The sequence below is a fragment of the Chamaea fasciata genome, unplaced genomic scaffold, assembly GCF_029207755.1.
Source record: "Chamaea fasciata isolate MVZ Bird 193981 ecotype frontalis unplaced genomic scaffold, bChaFas1.0.hap1 SCAF_12, whole genome shotgun sequence".
Taxonomy (NCBI): Eukaryota; Metazoa; Chordata; class Aves; order Passeriformes; family Sylviidae; genus Chamaea; species Chamaea fasciata.
In genome coordinates, this window is record NW_027094097.1 from 14,729,538 (window position 1) to 14,749,977 (window position 20,440).

Sequence of the window (20,440 nt, forward strand, 5' to 3'; positions counted from 1 at the left end):
TGAGTAGCTTGAACAAGTTAATTTGAAAGAAAAGTGTCATCCAACTCCCACTGAAGCCAAACTGAATGGGCTACTCCAAATTAAATGTTCTTTGTCAAATCCTATGGCAGCAGAAAACTGCTCATTTCCTAACGTTTAATAAGGAAATTGAGATGGAAATCTTGATTTAACACAAGGATAAATAAAAGCAAGATGAATGATGGGGCTCTGAGTGACCTGGGCTAGAATGAGATGAGCTTTGAGGTCTCCTCCAACACAAATCCTGGGAATTTACGGATTACCAAGGAGCAAAACAAAGCCTCATTTCCCAGAGATCCAGGCTGCACCTCAGCTCTTCTCACTTCTCCTGGAGGAAGCATGAATGAGTCTCTTCTATGCAGACACCACTGTAAACAAAAATCTCTAAATAGCTTTGACAAACTTGAATGAAGTTAATCAACAGGCTCAGCAGTTAATTGGGTAGGGACCAACAGCTGCCCAAGGAGTGATTCCACCTCCTCCTCACTGAGGAAAAACAGGCAGAAAGTCCAAATAAGACCAAAGTTAGAGAATCACCCAGCAGCTCCAGGATAAGGTTAAATCTCACAGATATTAAATGCTTGATATCCACCATTTTAGGGGAATATGGGATCCAGGCAGATAGTGCAGACACAACTAAGACTGCTCAGAGGAAATTAAAGAATGCTCTGTGGCAAGAACTCAAAAAGAGCCACTGGTGAACACACCCAGAGCAGCTCCTGGCCAAGGGGGGACTGGGAGTCCTCCCTGTGGGGCACCAAGGGAAGGAATGGCTGCCATGGATCCCAAACCTCAGCCAGAAGCATTCTCAGATCTGCACAGAAGGTTATGGCAGTTGTTGAAGGAGCCACCTTCCCATCCAGTCAGAGCAGTATCTGTGCTCCCTCCTCTCCCTTTCCATCCTACCAGAGCCATCCCAGATCTCTCCTGACAAGGCTCATTACAGGGAAAAGGAGGCAATGAGGGTGACAAAGAAATACTGATTCCAACCTCCAGAGAGGATAAAAGTCCACTTACTAACAGCTGACAACATCAGTTTGCCCCAGCAGTGAGAAGCTCCACTCCCAGCTCTACAACAACCCACTCACTCTGCCTTTGGGGACTGTAAGCAGAGGACAACTGAATTACCAATAAAAACTTGAGGTGAGATGCGACGTTTCTGATGGGTTTTTTTTAAACCCTGAACTCGAGTATTGTCTTAACTGCAAAATCAAACCTCCAGCCTGAACTAAACTCCCAGCTCCAGATTATGCATCATCAAAAAACTCCTTAACCTACAATAATCTAGGGTGGGGAGAAATATGCGACATCAAAACACGTTTCTTTTGGAGCACGTTAATCCTTGCGTTTGACTTCTAGAATTCACTCCAAATACTTGATACTCCTCAAAGAACTCGTGTGGCAGAGACAGAAGGTCAGGAACGCCGTGCCTGGTGTGTGATCTCAACCTACAGTGCTCAAGTTTAGAAGCAGAGCTCTCCCTTCAGAGGGAAAATGACCAAGGACGTACACAAACAGCTGAAAAATTATATACAGTTGGGAGAGGGAGATTTTTCCTAAAGGATTATCATAGCCTAAATATTTCTTTAAGCCCTACCCTACCAGTAGCTGACCCAATATTGTTGGAGATGATGCAGTTACTTAAAAATAGAATAATCCAGCTGCACAACTGATGCAGAACAAGGCAGCCTTGAGTCTGGACCTGAACAAAATAGATTTTTTTTGTTCCCTCCCCCTGTATTTTCTGCCCGCCTTCAGCAGACTGGTGTCAAACACTGCAAGAGGAAAAGGCTGCCATTAAACTGGGAGAGTTCCTGCAGCCTGGCTTCTTATGGAAAAAGGAGTCAAGGAAGTGGGAGAGAGGAAAAAAAAAAAGGTGCAAGACCGTAGAAACACATTTTGCCAAGGAAAACAGAGAGGCAAAAATAGTGGCGAGAAGTTCTGGGAGGCTGACATCACCCATTTGTGCTCACCATTGTCATGAAATAATTCAGATACCAACGTCTGCTGCATGTGACAACTACCACAGGCCACCTCCAGCTCATCCCACCCGGTCTCAGCAGGGAACAGGGAGAGATTCACATCCTGATACTGATGAAAACTAAAGCAATATATATTCCTGAGGTGCATTTAGAGCTTGTTTTCCTTCGTGTCCATAGATTTTTATCCAGGCAGCCACGTGCTGCTCCATGTATTTATCCAAGCCTGGGACACACCAGCACCTTGTGTGTGGACTCAGAGTATCTCTCCACTTAAGCAATCGGTTCTCCTGCACTCAGCCGAGCTAAATGGAGAGGAGACTGTAGAATAAAGGCTCCTGCCTCCATTTTCCATCTCAAAGCTTTACTCCTCGCTCTCCAGAAGCAGTTTGTGCCTATCCTTAGATCCTGTGTTGCAAGAATTATGATTCAGCTTCACTCTAGAAGGATCAGATTTCAACAGTTGCCTCATTTGAAATCAGGCTGGCGCGGAGACAATTCGGAGGGGTTTTTTGTGTGGCAACAGAGGAAAGGCAAGATAAATACACAGGAAACACAAAAATAGGAGAGTTTCTGTCACTTTGCAGAAAATGAGACTTGTTCAGTTGAGGAAATCATAGCCCAGGCTGCTCTGGGGAGGGACAGGGGAAGTGGCACCTGAGAAAGGTCAGAGCAGGGAACTTCACCCAGAGGCTGTGACAAATCAGGACTTTTAGTCTCTGTCCTGGGATGTTTGTAACTTATGCTGTCTTTATTATAAAGATGCTTTTGTTCTGCACTTCAACATCTGCTCTAACGCACTTCATTCCCCTGTGCTTTAGGAAAATATGTTGTGGTCGCTGAGCATTTTTAATACATTGCTAAAATATGTCACATGCAGAGAGAGAGAGCAGGGCTTGCCTCCACTGCTAGCCACCTCATGGCCAAATCCTTGGAATCTTACAGTAAAACAGTAATTAACAACATCTCTGGAGCATGGAAAATTCCTATTGCTTTTTTGGAACAAATAAAAATAAGCTGATTTTTTTTCAGTCAGCTGTGATAACCAGTAACTCCTCTCTTTTGGGAATTACCCCAACTCTACATCCACAGGCTTGTTAAAAATTAGCTCTGTGCACAGGGCTTCCCATGGGTCACACAGCTCCTCCTGAACTTTGGAATAAAAAATGGAATTTCCTGAATTTCCCCTTTGCTACCAGCAGAGGATTGCCTGCAAAACAAAACAGTGAGAAGCAATTTTAACTCGTGACTTTTTTTAACCACCTTGCTACTGGGAAAGGCTCGGGAGACAAAAAATGCTCAACCTTTATTTGAATTTGTTTTGTTCAAATGGTGTTAAAACCTGGCTACATTCTAGGAACAGCGGGAAGAGGGACAGAAAGCAACACATCCCCCTTGGAATTTTAATGATATGTAACCCAAGAATGTCTGTGTTTATCTCTGTTCTGCTTGACCAGTGAGATCTGTCAGTGCCTCAATACCTGAGCGCAGCTTCCAGCCACAACAACAGCCACATCCTGAGGACAGGGAAAGCCTCCACTGCCCAAAGTCACCCCCAGTTAAAACAATCCCACATCTGTGGAAACAGCTTTGAACAGCCCTAAATCACTGGTCAAAAGAGAAATAAAAAGCACAATTCACAGGGCATGTTACAGTTGCTGGATTTTCACAAGAGCTCCACATCCTTCTGTCAGAACCCATCTGTATTTTTTTTTCTTGACTTGCACAGGGCAAATTTTTAAACTTTATTTTATAAAAGAAAAGCCCAGATAGGGCACAGATCCCCAAAATATTTATGTCAGCAGGTACAGAACTTCTCAGTGCTACAACTTGCACTTTGAAGCCATGTCCACCTGGTTTATCCCATTCTACCACTGATTTGTGCACAAGGACAAAGGGGTTTAGCCTGGAGAAACAGTGGGGAAAAAAAGGAGGAATTTTGATAAAAACCCAAGAGTTTGCTGGTCACTTGGGTATTGCAGCATGGATCCAACATCTGGGCTAGTGGAAGGTGTCCCTGCCCATGTAATCAGACAATCTTTAAAGTCCTTTCCAACCCAAATCATTCCATAATTTCTGATTTAATGCCTGACAGTGCTCCCATGGCGAGCTGGGCCTCCTGAAGGAAAAGCAAAGGTTTGTGCACTTCTCAGGCTGACACTCCTGCTATAAATCCATTTCCTGAGGCAGCACAATTGTGGTGGAATTATTCCCAGGTATCTGACAAGTCTCTGCACGAAGCTGTAGGAACATTCCCAGCTACCACTTTCAAGAGCACACACACACACACACACACACTGCCACTGAGAGCATCCAGCTCCTCTCTTCCCGCCTCCTTCCCCTGGAGAAACTCAAATATTTGATGCCAAAAGTGGTGGATTAAGGAAAACACAGTCACTGAGAGCTCTCAGGTCCAAGTTACTACAACCCCAGTCACTGTTCAGCTGTGGAGAGTAAATTAAATCACTGACATTTCTCCAAATGGGGATTAAAACATTCCCTGGGTTAATACAAACTGTGTCTAATCCAGCTAAGCACAACAAATACAGCACCTTTCTCATTTCTCTTTTCTCTCTCATGTTTCAGCTCCAGCCTTTTTTAACTGAGACACTTCCAGCTCCAGGGCTTTGCCAGGAGAGGAATGATGACCTTGGGCAGCTCCTTACTTCTGGGGGAGAAATCCTGTCCTGTCAAGCTGCCTGAAACCAGGCTCACTAAAAAAAAATAACAACATGAAAATCAAGGATCCCGTGCTCTTCCTGTCAATTTTATGTGCCCCAGGTTAAAAAGTTGGTGGGTCCTGCTAAATAAAGAGCCATGTTTGCTATGAAAATGAGGAATATGAGTCAGGAACAGTAGATTCAGATGGCAAATAATCCTAAATTGTGCTCCAAGCTGAAGAACCAGAACCCCAAGACAGATCATCAAACATCAAGGAGAACTGAACACTCCTGGTGAAGCAGAAAGCAGAATATCACTATTTGCTCCACAGCCCCTTTTCCCAACCACCACTGAGGCAGCCTGTAAATTAAACTGAGCACGAGGCAGGTATTCTATAAGAGAAAAACAGATCAGAGCAAAACCTAATTAATTTTCACAGCGTACCATGACTAATCTTAGCATATATGGTACTGGAATAGCAATCACTGGGTACAAATGAAAACAGTGTTGAACCCTGTCCTATTTTTAATCAGATGAAAGCCACAAACCCAGCCTTGCTTCTGCTTAGGGCTGCGTTTTCCTCTGCCCTGATGGTTTTTACAGCTGGAGAAATGGCTGCTCCCAGCATTGCTGGGCTGTAAAAAATGACTGCTCCTCACACTTCTGGGATTACAGGGGAGTGTGTCACTGGAAAGGAGCAAGGCAACATTTCTTGGGACATTTAACTCTCTCTGAGCTGCATCAGATCCTCTGAGTGAAGACATGCTTGGAAATTCTTGAATTTCTCTATTTGCAAAGTTCTGTAGGAAGCCAGTGGCAGGGAAGAAAACAGAATAAATTCCAAATTAAACTATTTAGATGGTGCCTCACAATATTTTTAATGATATTTGAAGGCAAAATACGAGGGCAGATATTTGCCCTGGTTAATTTTGCCCTACAGGGCTCACAAAAGCTGCTCTGCACAAAGAGCAGCTCCCAGTGCAAAGACTTTCCTCATTTACCAGTGGGGTTTTTTTGAATGCATTAAATAAAAACACTGTTTGCCACATTTTAACCTGGACATTTTCATATTTGCAATGAGAGCCTGGAGTGTGGAAATGGAGTAATTAACCCTGATTTGCTAAGCCCAGTTTTTAGCCAGGTCAAGCATTAAAAAAAACAGATTTATGTTGTAACAGAGAAAGGTGCAAGATCTCTCTCCTATCTTCCACTTCTCTTCACTCAGTTTCCCACTTGGGAAAGCAAGAGAAAGGTGGAGAGGGCAGTCAAAGTGTTTAAATGCCTTTTTCTTTTGAGAAACACTCAACAGCATATGCTTTATCCAAGAAATAACCTGCTGAGAGGTGGAATGTCCAAGATACCCCACTCTTGGAGAATATTTCTTGAGAGCAGAGCTGGTATTTCAAAAGAAGGCATCTCAAAGCACCTTCTTGCTTATTTCCCAATGGAAAAATCAGGATATTCCTCTCTTGCTGACCATTTTTCCCTGACACACTCACACTTCCTATAAACCCTTCTCTGCCCAAGCCAACCCAGAAGTAAAGCAGCAAAATTCCAGCCTCCAATCCCAATGAAAATGAAGCTGGGCAGCACCAAGGATCCAGGCTGGCTCCCCACTGGAAGCAGGCATGAGGAGAAAGACACACCTTTGGAGTGTTTCCCCGAAGGCCTCTTGGGCAGTGACTCCTCCATGGAATGTGTGGATGTGTGGAGCACGTTTTCCAAACTGTTACTGACACTGTTGATGGGGGTCTCCGACCTTGGAGTGACCTGCAATGAAAAGTATAAAAAAAAAATCCATTAAAATAAAATAAAATAAATGATGGGAACACACAAACATCACAGCTCCTCTGGAGTGAGGGATCCCCTGGGAAGGCACTCAGGAGAAGTTGGTTTCTCTTAAAAGTGAAGGTGTTACTCCTGATATTCCCCAAGTCACAGCTCAGGAAAGTGGTTTCAGTCAGCAGCTATTCACACACTGAGATTATCTTGGCTAATCTGAAAAGCTACTTACAGCATAATTCTTTTTGAAACAATAGTCACCCAACAGTCAATTGGAGAGAGATTGTAAGACCTTTCACCTCTGCACACCACAGATTTTTCACTTTTCCACAAGAAAACTGGGGGGAAAGGGCTCTTGGAAAATGTCATTCTTATGTTACGTCACTGTGCTGGTTTTGGGGTGGGGTAGAGTTAATTTTCTTCAGAGTAGCAGGTGCGAGGCTGTGGATAACTCAGGGATGTTTTTGGTCACTGCTGAGCAGGGCTGACACCTTTATGGGTGCTCACCCCACCCCACCAGCACAGAGACTGGGGGGACACAAGGGTTTGGGGCTAAGGGGACACATAAAGATTGGGGCTGATCCCAGGGATATTCCAGGCCTGTGGCATCATGCTCAGGATGGAAAGCTGAGGGGAGAAGGAAGCAGGGGACATTCAGTGATGCCAAAACTCTTCCCCTGTCACCATGACCCAGGAGGTTCCCTGGGATGACCAAACCCTGCCCACCCATGGGAAAAGGGGAATTGATTCCTTTGCATGTGTGGCTTTTGCTTTTCCTGTTAAACTGTCTTGATCCTAAGCCAGGAGTTCCCTCTGCTTCACTCTTCCCACTCTCTCCCCAACCCAAGCAGGAAGTGGCTCCATGGGGCTCTCAAGGCATTTCCACAACACTCTGCAATGAAAAATTCTTAGCAAAACCCTGATTTTCTTGCCTTTGCCATTTAATAACCTGTCACGATCATATTTCAATGGAAACTTCTATGCTAACAATGCCCAAGGAGAAGGCTGAAGCATCGAAAAAAAAAAAAAAGGTTTAAGAACAGGAAAAGATGCTTTAAAGAGGGAGTTCAGACCAACAAAAACACTCCCAGGAACTACTCAGAGTAACTGTGTGACTTGAAATTCAACTGTTACATCTGGAATCAACCTGAGCTGCTGATAGGGAGAGCTGTAATTAGAATTCCACATGGATTTTTAGCCTGGCACGAATCACAGGAGAAAACATGTCTCTTGCCACAACAAAATGAGTTCTCCTTCACTCAGGGTAAGAGAGAACCAGGGAAAAGGCTCCCTCAGACCCTGCTAACCTGACACAGTGCCCTGAGCTGGGCCAATTCCTGCTGGGAACAATACTCTGCACACCCTCCCATCCCACGCTGCCGTCAGTCAGCACACACAATGCCAGTCAGGAATAGCACATCCCTACTCCATACAATTACCCATTGTAAGCTCCACTTGGAGACTGACATTTATAGATTTATACACACTTTTAAGGCACTAGAACAAGTGAAAGGCTCTGTGTACTTGACATCCATAAAAAAAAAAAGCTGCTGCGTGTAAAGAAATCAATCTGGAATGGCAGATGGGTGTCAGGAGAAAAAGAGGATTACAGGTAGCTGCCTTCCTTTCCAGCATTGCTTCTTGACACACACACACAAAAAAGTTATTTTATATATATAAATGCAAAAGTATTCTAGTTATCTAATTATACATTATTTCTTCAGCACAATAACAAAACTGAACACCAAGCTTTCCCTCAGACCAACCATTAAACTCAGAACTTGGTGGGAGGGTGGGGAAGAGCTGAAATTTCCTCTGCCAAAGTCAGTCTTTAGCTGAGCTTATCTCAGCCAGCCTCTCTCCTGGAGCTCATTAAACTCCCCCTCCAGCCCAGGGCCGCTGGGAGGAAGTTCCAGAGGGCTGAGCACCATCCTCCTGGCAAAGGGACAGAGCAGAGCAGCAAGCTGGGAAAGCAGCATCCAGCCTTATCCTGGACAACCAGGTCCCAAATATTGGGAATAATCACAAATATAAACACTCCAAATGATTGAAGCCGAGTAAGAGCAGCCACGGAGCTCCAGAAAAATCTCTGAACAAGCAGTTTGTTACAATTTATTGCCTCTTATCTTGTATTCCCTCCTCTCCACTCTCCTCACAACAAGTCTCGCGTGCAGCTTAGAATTTGCATTTTGTTTATACATAACCTTCCATTTCTTTTTTTTTTTCCCCATAAAGATTTAATTTTCCTCGACTTGCTAAGGATTCATTTAGCCCATATGTCTTGTCTGCCTGAGCTCACACTATCTGATCCCGTGGCACATCAAAGCAGCTCCAAATTGGCCTAGAAAAAAAAAAAAAATCACAAAGCTCTGATTAGTTCCAAATGGAGCACTTTGTTAGAGAGCTGAATGGTGTTAGAAGCACTGAATCCCCCACTGCTTAAAGCTCCCAGCCCAAAGTTTGAAATCATTTTTTCCACTGACTTAAACATCCACCGTGTAGCAACGGGGTTTGGGTTTGTTTAGGGAAAGTGAAAATGATGAAAAGCGGTTTGCAAATCGAAGTTTTAGTTCCAAAATAGTAACAGCCTCTTTTTTTATATACCCTTTTATTTTTTTAAACTTGATGCAAAGCCAAACAGAGGAACAATAAGCCATCAGCTCAGAACTGCAGGAGATCTTGTCCTGGGAGAAACACTAGGAAAAGCTTTGCAGGAAGGACCTGTCCAAATTCAGCATCAAGTAAATTCAGGAAGGGGAGTTCTCCACACCTGAACACTCCTGAAATCTCTGGTTTGGGCTCAGCACAAACAGCTGCTCAGGACAAACTGGATTTGGAAAAAAGAACGAGGCATTGCAGGGAGATAATGGTTTGGAGAAGCAGGGAGCAAAATTGTTTTGGACCTTTTAGGAGCTGGAACATCTCTGAGAAAAGCCAAGGTGCCATTAAGGAACAAACATCTGCAGCTCCAGAACTGTGCAAGGCTTGTTTTCTGAGGCAGGAACAGGCCACAGTGGAGATGGAGAAGTTGGAATGTTCAGGCCATAGATCGTACCAAACCACAGCAGTGACATTTTATAAATGCAGGGGAAAAAAACCACCCCATGAATCATTCAAGGTCTAAGAAAAACCAGCATCAGACCTTTGAATAAAAGACTGGATTTTTTCTACAGAAATTACATGAGAACATCAGCAGAAAGAGTCCATAAAGAGCAATCAAAGAGTTAAATATTGTGCCTGATTTTACCCCCAGCACAGCCAGAGTTAAGTATTGTGTCTGATTTTACCCCCAGCACAGCATTTCCTGGAGGGCCAGGGAGAAGGAAAACCCTCTGATGCACCTCTCCGTAGTTCCACTGCATTGTTCAGGAATTCCTTCCACACCGCAGTGCCCTGAAGGCTCCTTCAATGCCTCTGAAAGCTGCAAGTGGGTGGAGAAAAGATCCTTAAAATTATTTCCACTCCACTTTAAGGTTGCATCTTTGATTGGAGCAAGCTGGTCTAGAGGAAGGTGTTCCTGCCCAGGGCAGGGGGTGGAATGAGATGAGCTTTAAGGTCTCTCCCAACCTGGATGATCCTGGGATCCTTTGATCTGCTCCCTCCACAGCAAAGCATCTGGCTCACAGCTGGACTGTGATTTTCCCAGATGCAAACCCTGCTGCCTCCTGCGTTTCAGCTTAAAGGCAGAATTGAAAGTAACAAAGAAAATTGATCAGTGCTCAGTGACTGAGGCTCCGAGTGAATTCTTCTCTGCCTCATTGTAATGATGACAGGATCAAAACTGCTCTCAGCTACTGAAAAGTGATTATTCAGAAGGATCACTGAATGCTGCCCCTGGTTCCTCCACCCCCAGGAGTGACCAGGAAGAGAAACAGTTGCTTTGACCCAGGGGTTGATGACAAACGTGCCAAGGGAACAGAATTCCTCGCTAGAATTTTGCCATTATCACTTTCCCCCCCCATTTTCACCTGTCAGCATCCAAGCCCAACTTTTTTTTCCTCCCCCCAGAGAGCATTGATAGGTTGGCATTGGTGATTAATTCTAGTTAATTCTGTGATTTCCTTCCCAGCACCAGACAGGTCCCAACAGGCTCAGATCTCCTTGGGACAGCAAAAGCAGCTCTAGAAACTCCTCCTAAGCTCTCAATCCATGAAAAAGCACACAGGAAAATAAACACAGCTACTTCCCACACGTGGTGCTGCTCTTTGTGCCTGATGTGAAGTGTCCCAGCCAGTGGGAGTCACTATGGAAAATCTGGGTAACTGTGAGCTTTGCTAACACTGAATACAGCAAAGCCTTCCATAAAAAATAACAGGACTGATAGGAGTCAAACTCAATGTGGTCAGAGTTTTACCAAAACAGCAATTATCTGTTCCTTTGAAAAATAAACAGAGCATAGAAAATACATGGTTTAATAGCAAAGTATTTGCTGACTTAGTTTGAAGTGGAGCCAAAAATACTAAAAAAAAATAAAACAAAAAAAAAACCACAGCCACCAAAGCACCATGGATACATGGAACAACGATACAGGATCTGAAGGAGCAAAATCTGGATTTCTGTACCTGCTCAGGTAAGAAATTCAGGTCATGTTTTACGCAGGAAAAGCAAACAATATACAGGAGCAATGAGTGAGTTAAGGGAGGTCCTGGAGCTCCAAGGCACACAAACACATTCTCCCCCTGATCACACAGGAAAACTCTTCCATGTTTTCTACAATGGCCAATGATAAATTGAGAGTCCCACAGAGAAATGCTTCTGTCCATCCGGGCTTTGAATTCTCCTTTAAAAAAAAGGGGGTTTCAGCCATAAACTGCCCTCCAGGAGCAGGTACCATGGATGAGTGAGCTCAGGAATTGGAGCAGTGACTGCACAGGGTGAAAACCATTCAACTCCTGTCCTGCCAGGTTCATATTACTGAGTATTAACAGCAGCTTCTCTGAGGTTAACGCCAAGCTCTTTAACATTGTGCCATCCTGTTGGCAACAACGCTCCAGAAGAAGTTTTGGTGGCAAGGACGCGGCCCCTGCAAGCTCAGGCTGCTTCCCACCAAAGGCGCAAACTCAGGTTTGGAAATAATTTGACTAAAAACGCATTGCTAACTGACACCACGGGGTTGTTCCTCAGGCTAAATCCAAGAGAAACTAATGCAAGGATGTGGAATTCCAAATTACCACTGAGACAAGCCCAGGAGGGGCAGGACTGAGCTGCTTCTTGGTAGTAACAAGTCTTGTGAAACCACTGCCTCAGGCACCACTCCTTATATATAAATATATATTTACTCACATATCCAAACACCTGAGTGTTCTCCCAGCAGAAGAAGAAAATTCCAACCTTCTCCTTTGGAGGATTCAGGCTCCTCCATGGGGATGTTTAAGAAGTGCTCACAAACATCCCCCCGCTTTCCACACACCCAGTGAAGTGCTCGCCGCTTCAATTTACACGTATTTAGTTGCTTTGTTGGGCTGGGATGTGGATGCAGCTGGGAGTGTTTGGTTCGTGTTAAAATCCAGTGGGTTCCAACAGCCAAAAGGAGCTGTAAGAGCCAGGTGCCTCCGTGTTCCAACAGCTACAAAAAATACACCTTTTCTCCTAGGGGAGGAACACAAAGGGGTGAAGAGGCAATTCCCAGGGAAATGGGATAACGGATGATGGATCAGATGGCTCTGTCCTGGGAGACTCTCTGGAATGAAATGAGGCATGTGGCACTTAAACACTGAGGGACAATCACACACCTGCTCCAGGGCTCCTCATGAATTCAGGGGAACAGATGGACCAAAATGAGGGGCTGGATTTTATAGACTCATTGCCACTAAAAGCCCTTTGGCTTCAAGAATTGTGAGCGCTGTTAATAATAGGAACATCAATCTACCACAGAGGTACTGGACTCATCAAATCTGAATGTTACAAACCACCTCGAAATCCAAACAAATCCCTGCTTCTGAGCAGACCTTGGAACAGACACTGCAGCACTGATGGACAAATGTGACCCTGTTTCTTCACCTGGTGCCACCAAAAGCCAACCACTCCTGTCTCTTCTGCAGCAACTCACAGAGAAATTATTTGGCAGGTCACAAACCCACTGAATTCTCTTTCTCCCTCCTTCCCCTTCTCAGTATTCACTCCAGTAGTGGCTTGAGTGTGATAGACCCGCTCAGACTCATGGAAGCACAGAGCCACTGAGGTTGGAAAGGACCTCTGAGACACCAAGCCCAGCCATGATCACCACTGAAGCACGTCCCCAAGTGCCACATTCACACGTTTTTTGAGCACTTCCAGGGATGGTGATTCCACCACTTCCCTGGGCAGCCCATCCCAATGCCTCAACACCCTTTCAATGAAGAATTTTTTCCCTAATATCCAGCCTAAACCTCCCCAGGGCTGTTCCCTCTCCTCCTGTTCCTGTTCCCTGGGAGCAGAGCCTGACCTCCCCGGCTGTCCCCTCCTGGCAGGGAGTTGTGCAGAGCCACAAGGTCCCCCCTGAGCCTCCTTTTCTCCAGGCTGAGCCCCTTTCCAGCTCCCTCAGGATTCTCCAGCCCCTTCCCAGCTCCATTCCTTTCCCTGCACACCCTCCAGCCTCTCAATGTCCTTCTTTCTCCCACTTACGGTGATAAAAGAAGACCACATTGGAGAAGAATTCATAGAACACCTGAAAAATGTTCACTTTCACTATTTATCATCAGGACTTGGCAGGTCTGTAATTAAAATTAAGATCTTGCTCTTAAGTAACTGATCTGATTATTTCTGGATCACTTCAGCTATTCACAAAATCCCTGAAACTCTGGATTAGCCTGAACACCTGTTAAAATGTTTATCCCTCCCAGTGCTGATTATTGGATAATTATCCCAACGGAATCAATGGGAAAATTCTGGTTCTGCAAGAGGCAAGAGCAAGGAATTTAGAAGTTTGCTCATTACAAACCCCATCCAAAGAAACACAGATCTGATCCTTTTCCTTGGATTAATCCCCATTTCAAACCTCAGGAGGGAACAGCTTCAATTCAGCTGGTTCCATGACTGAAGTCAAACTGGAGTGGAAGTGTGACAAAGGCTCTTGTTTCCACGGAAAAATTAGATCCAGCATTTCTATAATAACATTCCGTGGGCTCTGAGAAATCTTATTTATGTTCTTGGGACTGCAGTTGCTTTTTCTAGGGATAAAAAGCACTCCAGAGCAAGTCAATGGAGAGTGGAATATCTGAATATCAAAGCTGACAAGAGAAGCTCGGCCACTGAAGGTGACAGCACCTCAGTTTTAGCAACTCAAACATTTCTAAAGCCACTAAACCAAACGGTTAAACACTCCCAAACACTGCTCAGCACCTTTGAAGTCAGCCCCCGGAATGCCTGGGAGGGGTGGTGAACTGCTGCTGGCTCTGCTCCTCCAGCCCAGGCACTGATTCCATTAGAACAGCTCAGACCTGGTACAGCCCAAACCATCCAACACCTCCCAACAGGAATCTTGACTCCAGAAGAACAAGGTTCACTTCAGTGCTGCTTCACTGACAACTGACAGAAACAAGGTAATTAGCAGAAAAAGGAGTAAATTTAAAAAGTGAAGCGGAATGCACTCTTAAAACAAAAACCTCATTCAGCCCGTGCAAAAATAAATGGGAGAACAGTCCACGGAAAAAACATCATCATTATGAGCTCAACACACATTTTTTTGGCTGCTCTGCCCCTGATGTTTGGGTGCACAGTGCATTTCCCAAGCAAACTCCTTTAGGTTCCTAAATTCCAGCTCATCATGTAACATGTGATTAGGCAAAGTGAATTTGGTGCTAATTAATATTGTTCCTACCCAAGACCATTGTCTTCCAAGGATTCCTTTATATGTAAAGCTCATTCCTGAAAATATTGCAGGTTTGGGAATGAAGCGTTTTATCACATTTCAAATGAAACCATGAGTAAGAAAAGAGAAGCCTCACATTTTTTAAGTGGAATATCAAGAGGTGTGTGCAATCCAAGTTGCCTGGAGTACCCAAAAAATTCTCAAAGGACATGCAAAAGTCACGCAGGGCTGGGCAATGCCACCACTGGAAGAAACAAGACTTGTCCCCCAAACTCCTGAGGTTGGATTCAAGTGGTTTGGAAAGTGAGATCACCCTGAGAAAGCAACTCCTGACACAGTGAGTAAACACCTCTAATCCCAGCCAGCAACTGCTCTCACAACGTGGTCATCTGCTGAATCCACCAAATACCCTCCAAGAGGCTAAAAATTAAGTTTGACACGATTTACTCCATCCCTACAAAGCTCAAAAAAAGAAAAGCCGTAAAGGCAGCTGACACAGATCACTGAAGAGCTGCACTGCTGTCTCTGTGAGGGCTGCACGACTCAGTTTCAACCCAGCAAGTAAGTGATGGTTTTTAATAACTCCTCACTCCATTGGTGAAATAAAAATATCAGGGTATTTCTCAATGGAGTTCTGTCCATTCATGCTCCGGAGGCAAACAGTGCAGACAGGTGAAGGTGTTTGAAATGGATCCCTCAGAGCAACTCCAGAGCTCCCAATGTCCAGCCCTGAGTTCTTGGGAAGCTTTAGAGGGGCCTATGGAATTAGCAGGAGTGAAAAAATAGCACCTTATGCTCTAAACCTGAAATAGCCATTGGGGCAGGATTTGGAAGCTGACTGGGCAAGAACCTTCCTTCCCATTCACAAGATACCAGCCCAAAACAGCCACACAACCACAGTGTCACTGCCCTGATTTCCCTTCAGCTGCACACAAACTGCACTCAGGGTGATTATTTCTGATTATTTCTGATCTAAACCTAGAGCTCATCAGCCTGAAGAGCTCCTGTCACAGCAGAGCAGGTGCTGACTCCCAAAGCATTCCCTTATTTCCCTGGTTTTACAGCACAACCTCAGTGAGGAGATGAGACAACTCCAGGAAACGGAGTGACAGATTCATGAGTAACTTCCCCAGCTCTGAGTTCTGTCCTTGGAGTTACTGCCAGCACAGTTCTGGAGAGGGAAAGTCCATGCAGAGATTCATGTTATGATGAATCCCTGAAAGTCACAGAATCCAAGCTCAGATTTGTGTTTCCATCTGCCATCCACTCCAGCAGGGAATCACAGAAACCCTGAGGCTGGAAAAGACCCCCAAGGTCATTAAGTCCAACCTGTGACCAATCCCCACCTTGTCATGAGCCCAGAGCCCAGGAATTCCTGGGACACCTCCAGGGATGGGGATCCAACCCTCCCTGGGCAGTTCCAACCCCTGAGCCCCCTTTTCATGGGGAAATTCCTGCTGGTGTCCACCCTGAGCCTCCCCTGGCCCAGCCTGAGGCTGTTCCCCCTCCTGTCCCTGTTCCCTGTTCCAGGGAGAATTCCTGGGATGTCCTGGGCAGGACTCAATGATCTCTTTATCCCTTCCACCTCAGAATATTCCATCCTCACAGAGTCCAAGGCAGCATTTCCCCTCCTTTTCATAAAACGTTCATTTTATGCCATCAGGTAGAAACCATCAATTCTAATAATTACTGACCTACTTAAAGGCAGCCACAGCCACCTTTTCCTGCAAAGTTAAGATTCAGGTAAGAGAAGAAGCATCTGAAAAAAGCACAAAAAACCCACATGGGCAGCTGTTTTAAGCCTCCTCAGAGTCAGCAACTGCAGGCAGTAAAAGGAAACCGCAAAAAGCAGTTTGCAGCACTGACCACCTTCAGCTGGGTTCACCTACCCCAAAGCAACTTGAGGAATCATGAAATATTTACAGTAAATTTGTATCAGCTGCTCAGTCTCTTCACCGTTAAACACAATTTGAGATATTTCACTGTTAAATGTGAAAGAGGAGATGGAAAAAAGGATTGCAAGGTCCCATCCTCTGGAAAAAGTTACAGCTAATCTCAGGTTGGGACATATTTTAACGGGGCTGGCTAAGCAGAAGCAGCACACTCCCATTTGGTTCTATGAGGAGAACAAAGAGCACTGCTCACTTTCCTGTCGTATCTGCCGACTAAACAAGTTACACATAAATGAGAAATTGTAACAGCAGGGCAGGTACAGTTACACAGGAGTTACACCCTATTTCCTCTCTCCCAAGGCGAAACTCAGCCAGTTCACAAACAGCTCCCTGGTCACAAACCCATCTCATATCCATCCACGCCATCCCAGCTTCCCAAAGTCTGTCAGGACCTCAAGTGATGCGCATTTCTCCAGCTCCTTAAGGAGGAGCAGAATTCCCCCACTGAACACCCAGCTCCCGCTGGAGTAAAGCAACAGGAGCCAGGAGAAAGTGCTGCCACCAGGGAGGGAATTCTCCTCCAGCTCCCAGCAGAAAGAGCAGCAGCCCAGGGCACTCACTAGCTCTCCACATCCACACTGGGGTTTTTTCTAGGTGATGTTACAGCACGAGGATTGTCACAGCATCACTCGGTGACACCACAAGGGCTCGGGGCTAGAATTTATTTGTGCACGCTTAAACGGGGCTGAATGGAGAAACATTGTTTTTTCCACTTGCTTCATCCAACTCCTGGCTTAAGCCAACTGCTCGCTCTAAAAGTAGCAGAATTACCCAGCGAAGAACAACAAAAACAAAAACCTTCAGGAAATTTGCATCACTTCAAACAAAATGCACATTCAGAGACTGTGAAGGCAAAGTCACCTTTGTGTTCCCTCTCACTACTCTGCACTTAGCAACCGAGATTCTTCAAGGCACAATTCTATAAAAATGTGCTTTTTTAAAGAGGCAACCCTTCAGTGAGCTCAGAAGGAGCGAAGAAAAAAAAAATAATCAAACGATCCTGGCTGCCTCATTCCTGGCAGGAAAAATGGCAGGATGGATTCTCCGTCCATCTTAGATTGACATAAATAGTGCCCGAGTTTCTTCAGCTCCATAAATCCTGCAGCTCACAAAGAACACTCTCAAAAACCTTCCTGCCTGCTTGATTTTATCTCTTTTTTTTTTTTTTTTTATTCTGGGGGGAACTTGGATATGATTTACAGCGTTTCCTTCCCAACCCAGGGTCGCTGCATCATTCGAATAAGGGAAGCTGCAAGTAGTGAAGTCTCTGAAAAGCAGCTTTTTTTTTTTTCTTTCTGATTTTAATTATACCCTTCTACATCCTGTGTGGAAATATTCTTCCCAGATCTATTTTATCCACATGGAGGTTTCAGCTGGATGAAGAGGCTCTCCCATACCTTGCTCCCCTTACTACAAGAGGTTAGGAACTGGCATAAGACAGGAAGGCAAGAATAAAAATAATATGAAGCTGAACACATCTCAATTTTACAAAGCAGAGGTGTTTAAAGAAACACGACGTTGGAAGGAAATTTGTATTCCGGGCAAGACTGTGCCCAGATTTCTGCCTCAGCCTGGAATTCAACGCTCAACTTAGTGAAATCTCTCCTGAGCCCTCAGAAACAGCTTTATTTAGGCTTATACTCCAACACTGGGGTTTTCACAGCTTTTAGGCGTTCCCCACCTTTCCCCAGAGCAGGGTAACACATCATCCACTCATCCTCAAAGGCTGCAGCCTGTAAACTTCTCACCAGCACCCTCTAAGCTGGTGCTGAGATTGAACTTTCCAGCGGGTTAAAATCAGGCAGAAAAGACACTCGGACTCCCTGATTTGTAGAGGGCGGAGAGCAATTAAGCAGAATTAAGCAGCCACACATCCAGTGACTTACAGCACATCTTTAAACGCTCCTGTCTGGCCCAACTGCTGGCAACTGAATGAAAGAGCAGCAAGTTAATGACGGTGAACCCCGACACCACGATGGACACCCGAGGGATGGAGAGAGACAGAAAACGACAATTCTTTTAGCTTAACACCAGCAACTCCAAACGATTGCCATCACACCCGTCTGAACAAAACCCAGCCGCACAAAGATGCTCTGCCACTGGACAGCTACTCCTCCTCTCCAACTTCTTCCAGGGGGAACTTTCAAGCAGACGCTTTTATCTGGAGATGCATTTATTTCCCTTCCTAAATCACTGGTTTTCCGCGCAGCTGGCAGGACTGTTCCCCCAGCAGACGCTATCAGGCAAGGCTTACATTGCTGCTGTCGATCTGCTTGCGAACCCCTTCTCATTTATAAATGTCACAAGCTCGTAAAAACTCCATCCATCCTCTCCCCGCGCCCTCAGCTGACCATCCCCATCACCAACCAACCGCCGGCCTCTGAAAGCTGCCATTTACCACCACGCTTTAAAATGAGAGCCCGCTGCCATTCCAGCGCGCAAACAAGCAGCGGTAACCCACCTTATGGCAGCCGGGATAGGTTGCCATGGTGTTGAGGGTAGAGGTGCTGGGATTCTTGCCGCTGCTGGCCATGAGACTCTGGATCTGGGTGAGCTCCTGCCTCAGCACCTGCTTCTGGTGGAAGCTGAACGCCGGGTGGTTGGATGCCATGGTGAAGAGCAACAGGAACTCATCCCCCGTGCGGCCCTCGTTGAGCTGCAGCCCGTAGTTGTTGATGACCGAGTCGATGTGGGTGAGGGTGCGGAACAGGACCCCGGCGGCCTCGCGGTGCGCAGAGCCCAGCAGGGCGAGGGACACCAGCAGTTTGCTGCGCACCACCTCGTCCGTCAGGTTGGTGAGGCTGCCCAGGTCGGCGGGGTTGTTGGCCTTGATCTCGGAGTCGCGCAGGGAGTGATAATCCTTGCGGGCCAGGTCCTCCAGGCAGGCGCCCAGGAAGCGCAGCTCCAGCGGGATGCACAGGTCCAGGAGGCCGCACAGGAACTCCACGCGCTGCGGGGAGGGCAGCTCGGAGAACCAGCGGTACACGCCGTCCCGCTGCAGCCGCGGGCACCGCTTCTCCACCATGGTGCCCCGCGCCGAGCACGCCCCGGCCGGGGCTCGCACGCCCGGCCTGGGGCAACCCCGGGCGGGCAGGGCCGGGCCGGGCCCCGCTGAGGGCGGCGCAGGCCCGAGCGCTGAGGCGCGGCCTGGCCGCGGGGTCCCCGCCCGCCGGCGGCCCCGAGGAGGCCGCTGCGCTCCCGTTCCTCCCTCACGGGGCGGCTCCTCCGTCCCTCCGGCGGGCGCCCGGTGCCTCCATCCCCCGGCCCCGCCGGGGCCACCCCGCCGCCGCGACCGCGGGAAATAATCCCTCCCGGGCGGAGGGGCACGGATCCGCGCGCACACCCCGGCGGCCGCTGCGCGCAGGCGGAGGGATCCCGCGGTGAGGAGGCTCGGCCGCGAGCGGAGCGGGAGGAACAGGGAGCGACGGGCGCCTTCGCTCCCGGCCTGACCCCGCGGCGGGACACGCCCCCCGCGCCGCTGATTGGCCCAGACGTTCGCCCGCCCGCGGCGATTGGCTGTGGCCGCGCTTCTCCCCGCCCCCTCCCGCCCTCCCGGGAGCAGGGTCTCGGGGGCTTGTCAATCCTCCCGGTTGAGCCCCGCCCCTGGCGCTGATTGGTCGAGGAGTCATTAAATAGGAGAGGGGCGGGAAGGGGTGCCTTTTGTGTGTGTGGCCGCCCGCGGGTGCGGAGGGTCCGCGGCTGCGGCCGCCGCTGCCCCGGGGCTCTCTGAGGGGCGATGACCCCGCCCGGGGCACAGCTGTGCCTCGCCCCGCTCCCGCTGACCCCGCGGAGCCGACGGCTTTGGGTCTGCGGCTCCTGTCCTCCCCTGCAGCCTGGAGAGGAGCCTCGGGGAGCATCTTTACGTCCCAAATCGTGTGTGAGCACCTTCTGTCCTTCATGGCCGGTGCATTTTGAGTCTGTCCCCCGGCTCCGAGTGCTGCCCGTGCTCTGTGCTGCCTCCAGTGTGGGCAGTAGTGCCTTTTCCCTGCCTTTTCCCTGCCTTTTCGGTCACAACGCCTCATTCCAGCCGCGCGGAGCCTATGGAGTGGAAGAGGGAATGGCTGCGATGCTCCCCTTCCTCAGCCGCTGTTTTAGGATGACAAAGAGCCTCAGGGATGCAGCCCGAGCTGCTGCTGGTGGTGATGCCAAAACCCCGATAAAGCTTTTGGCAGCGGCGAGCCGCCACCAAGCCAACCCGCAGCCAGTTTGGCACCTGACTCCAGATTGTCTTTAAATACAGTGTGGAAACAAAAGAGACA

General features: G+C 47.3%; 1 protein-coding gene across 2 annotated transcripts in view; it reads right to left on the reverse strand.

The window, feature by feature from the left end:
- ZCCHC14 (zinc finger CCHC-type containing 14) overlaps positions 1 to 19,592 on the reverse strand; it is a 49,056-nt gene extending 29,464 nt beyond the window's left edge. The window contains exons 1-2 of one of the 2 annotated variants that reach the window (XM_066194737.1): positions 18,643 to 19,592; positions 6,305 to 6,428 (exon numbers count right to left, since the gene is read on the reverse strand). In XM_066194737.1, the coding sequence (XP_066050834.1) occupies positions 6,305 to 6,428; positions 18,643 to 19,206 (688 nt within the window). In that variant the 5' untranslated portion in view covers positions 19,207 to 19,592. The remainder of the gene's footprint in view (positions 1 to 6,304; positions 6,429 to 18,642) is intronic. The other variant, XM_066194738.1, reaches the window with a different exon arrangement.
- Between the last annotated feature and the right edge of the window lie 848 nt (positions 19,593 to 20,440).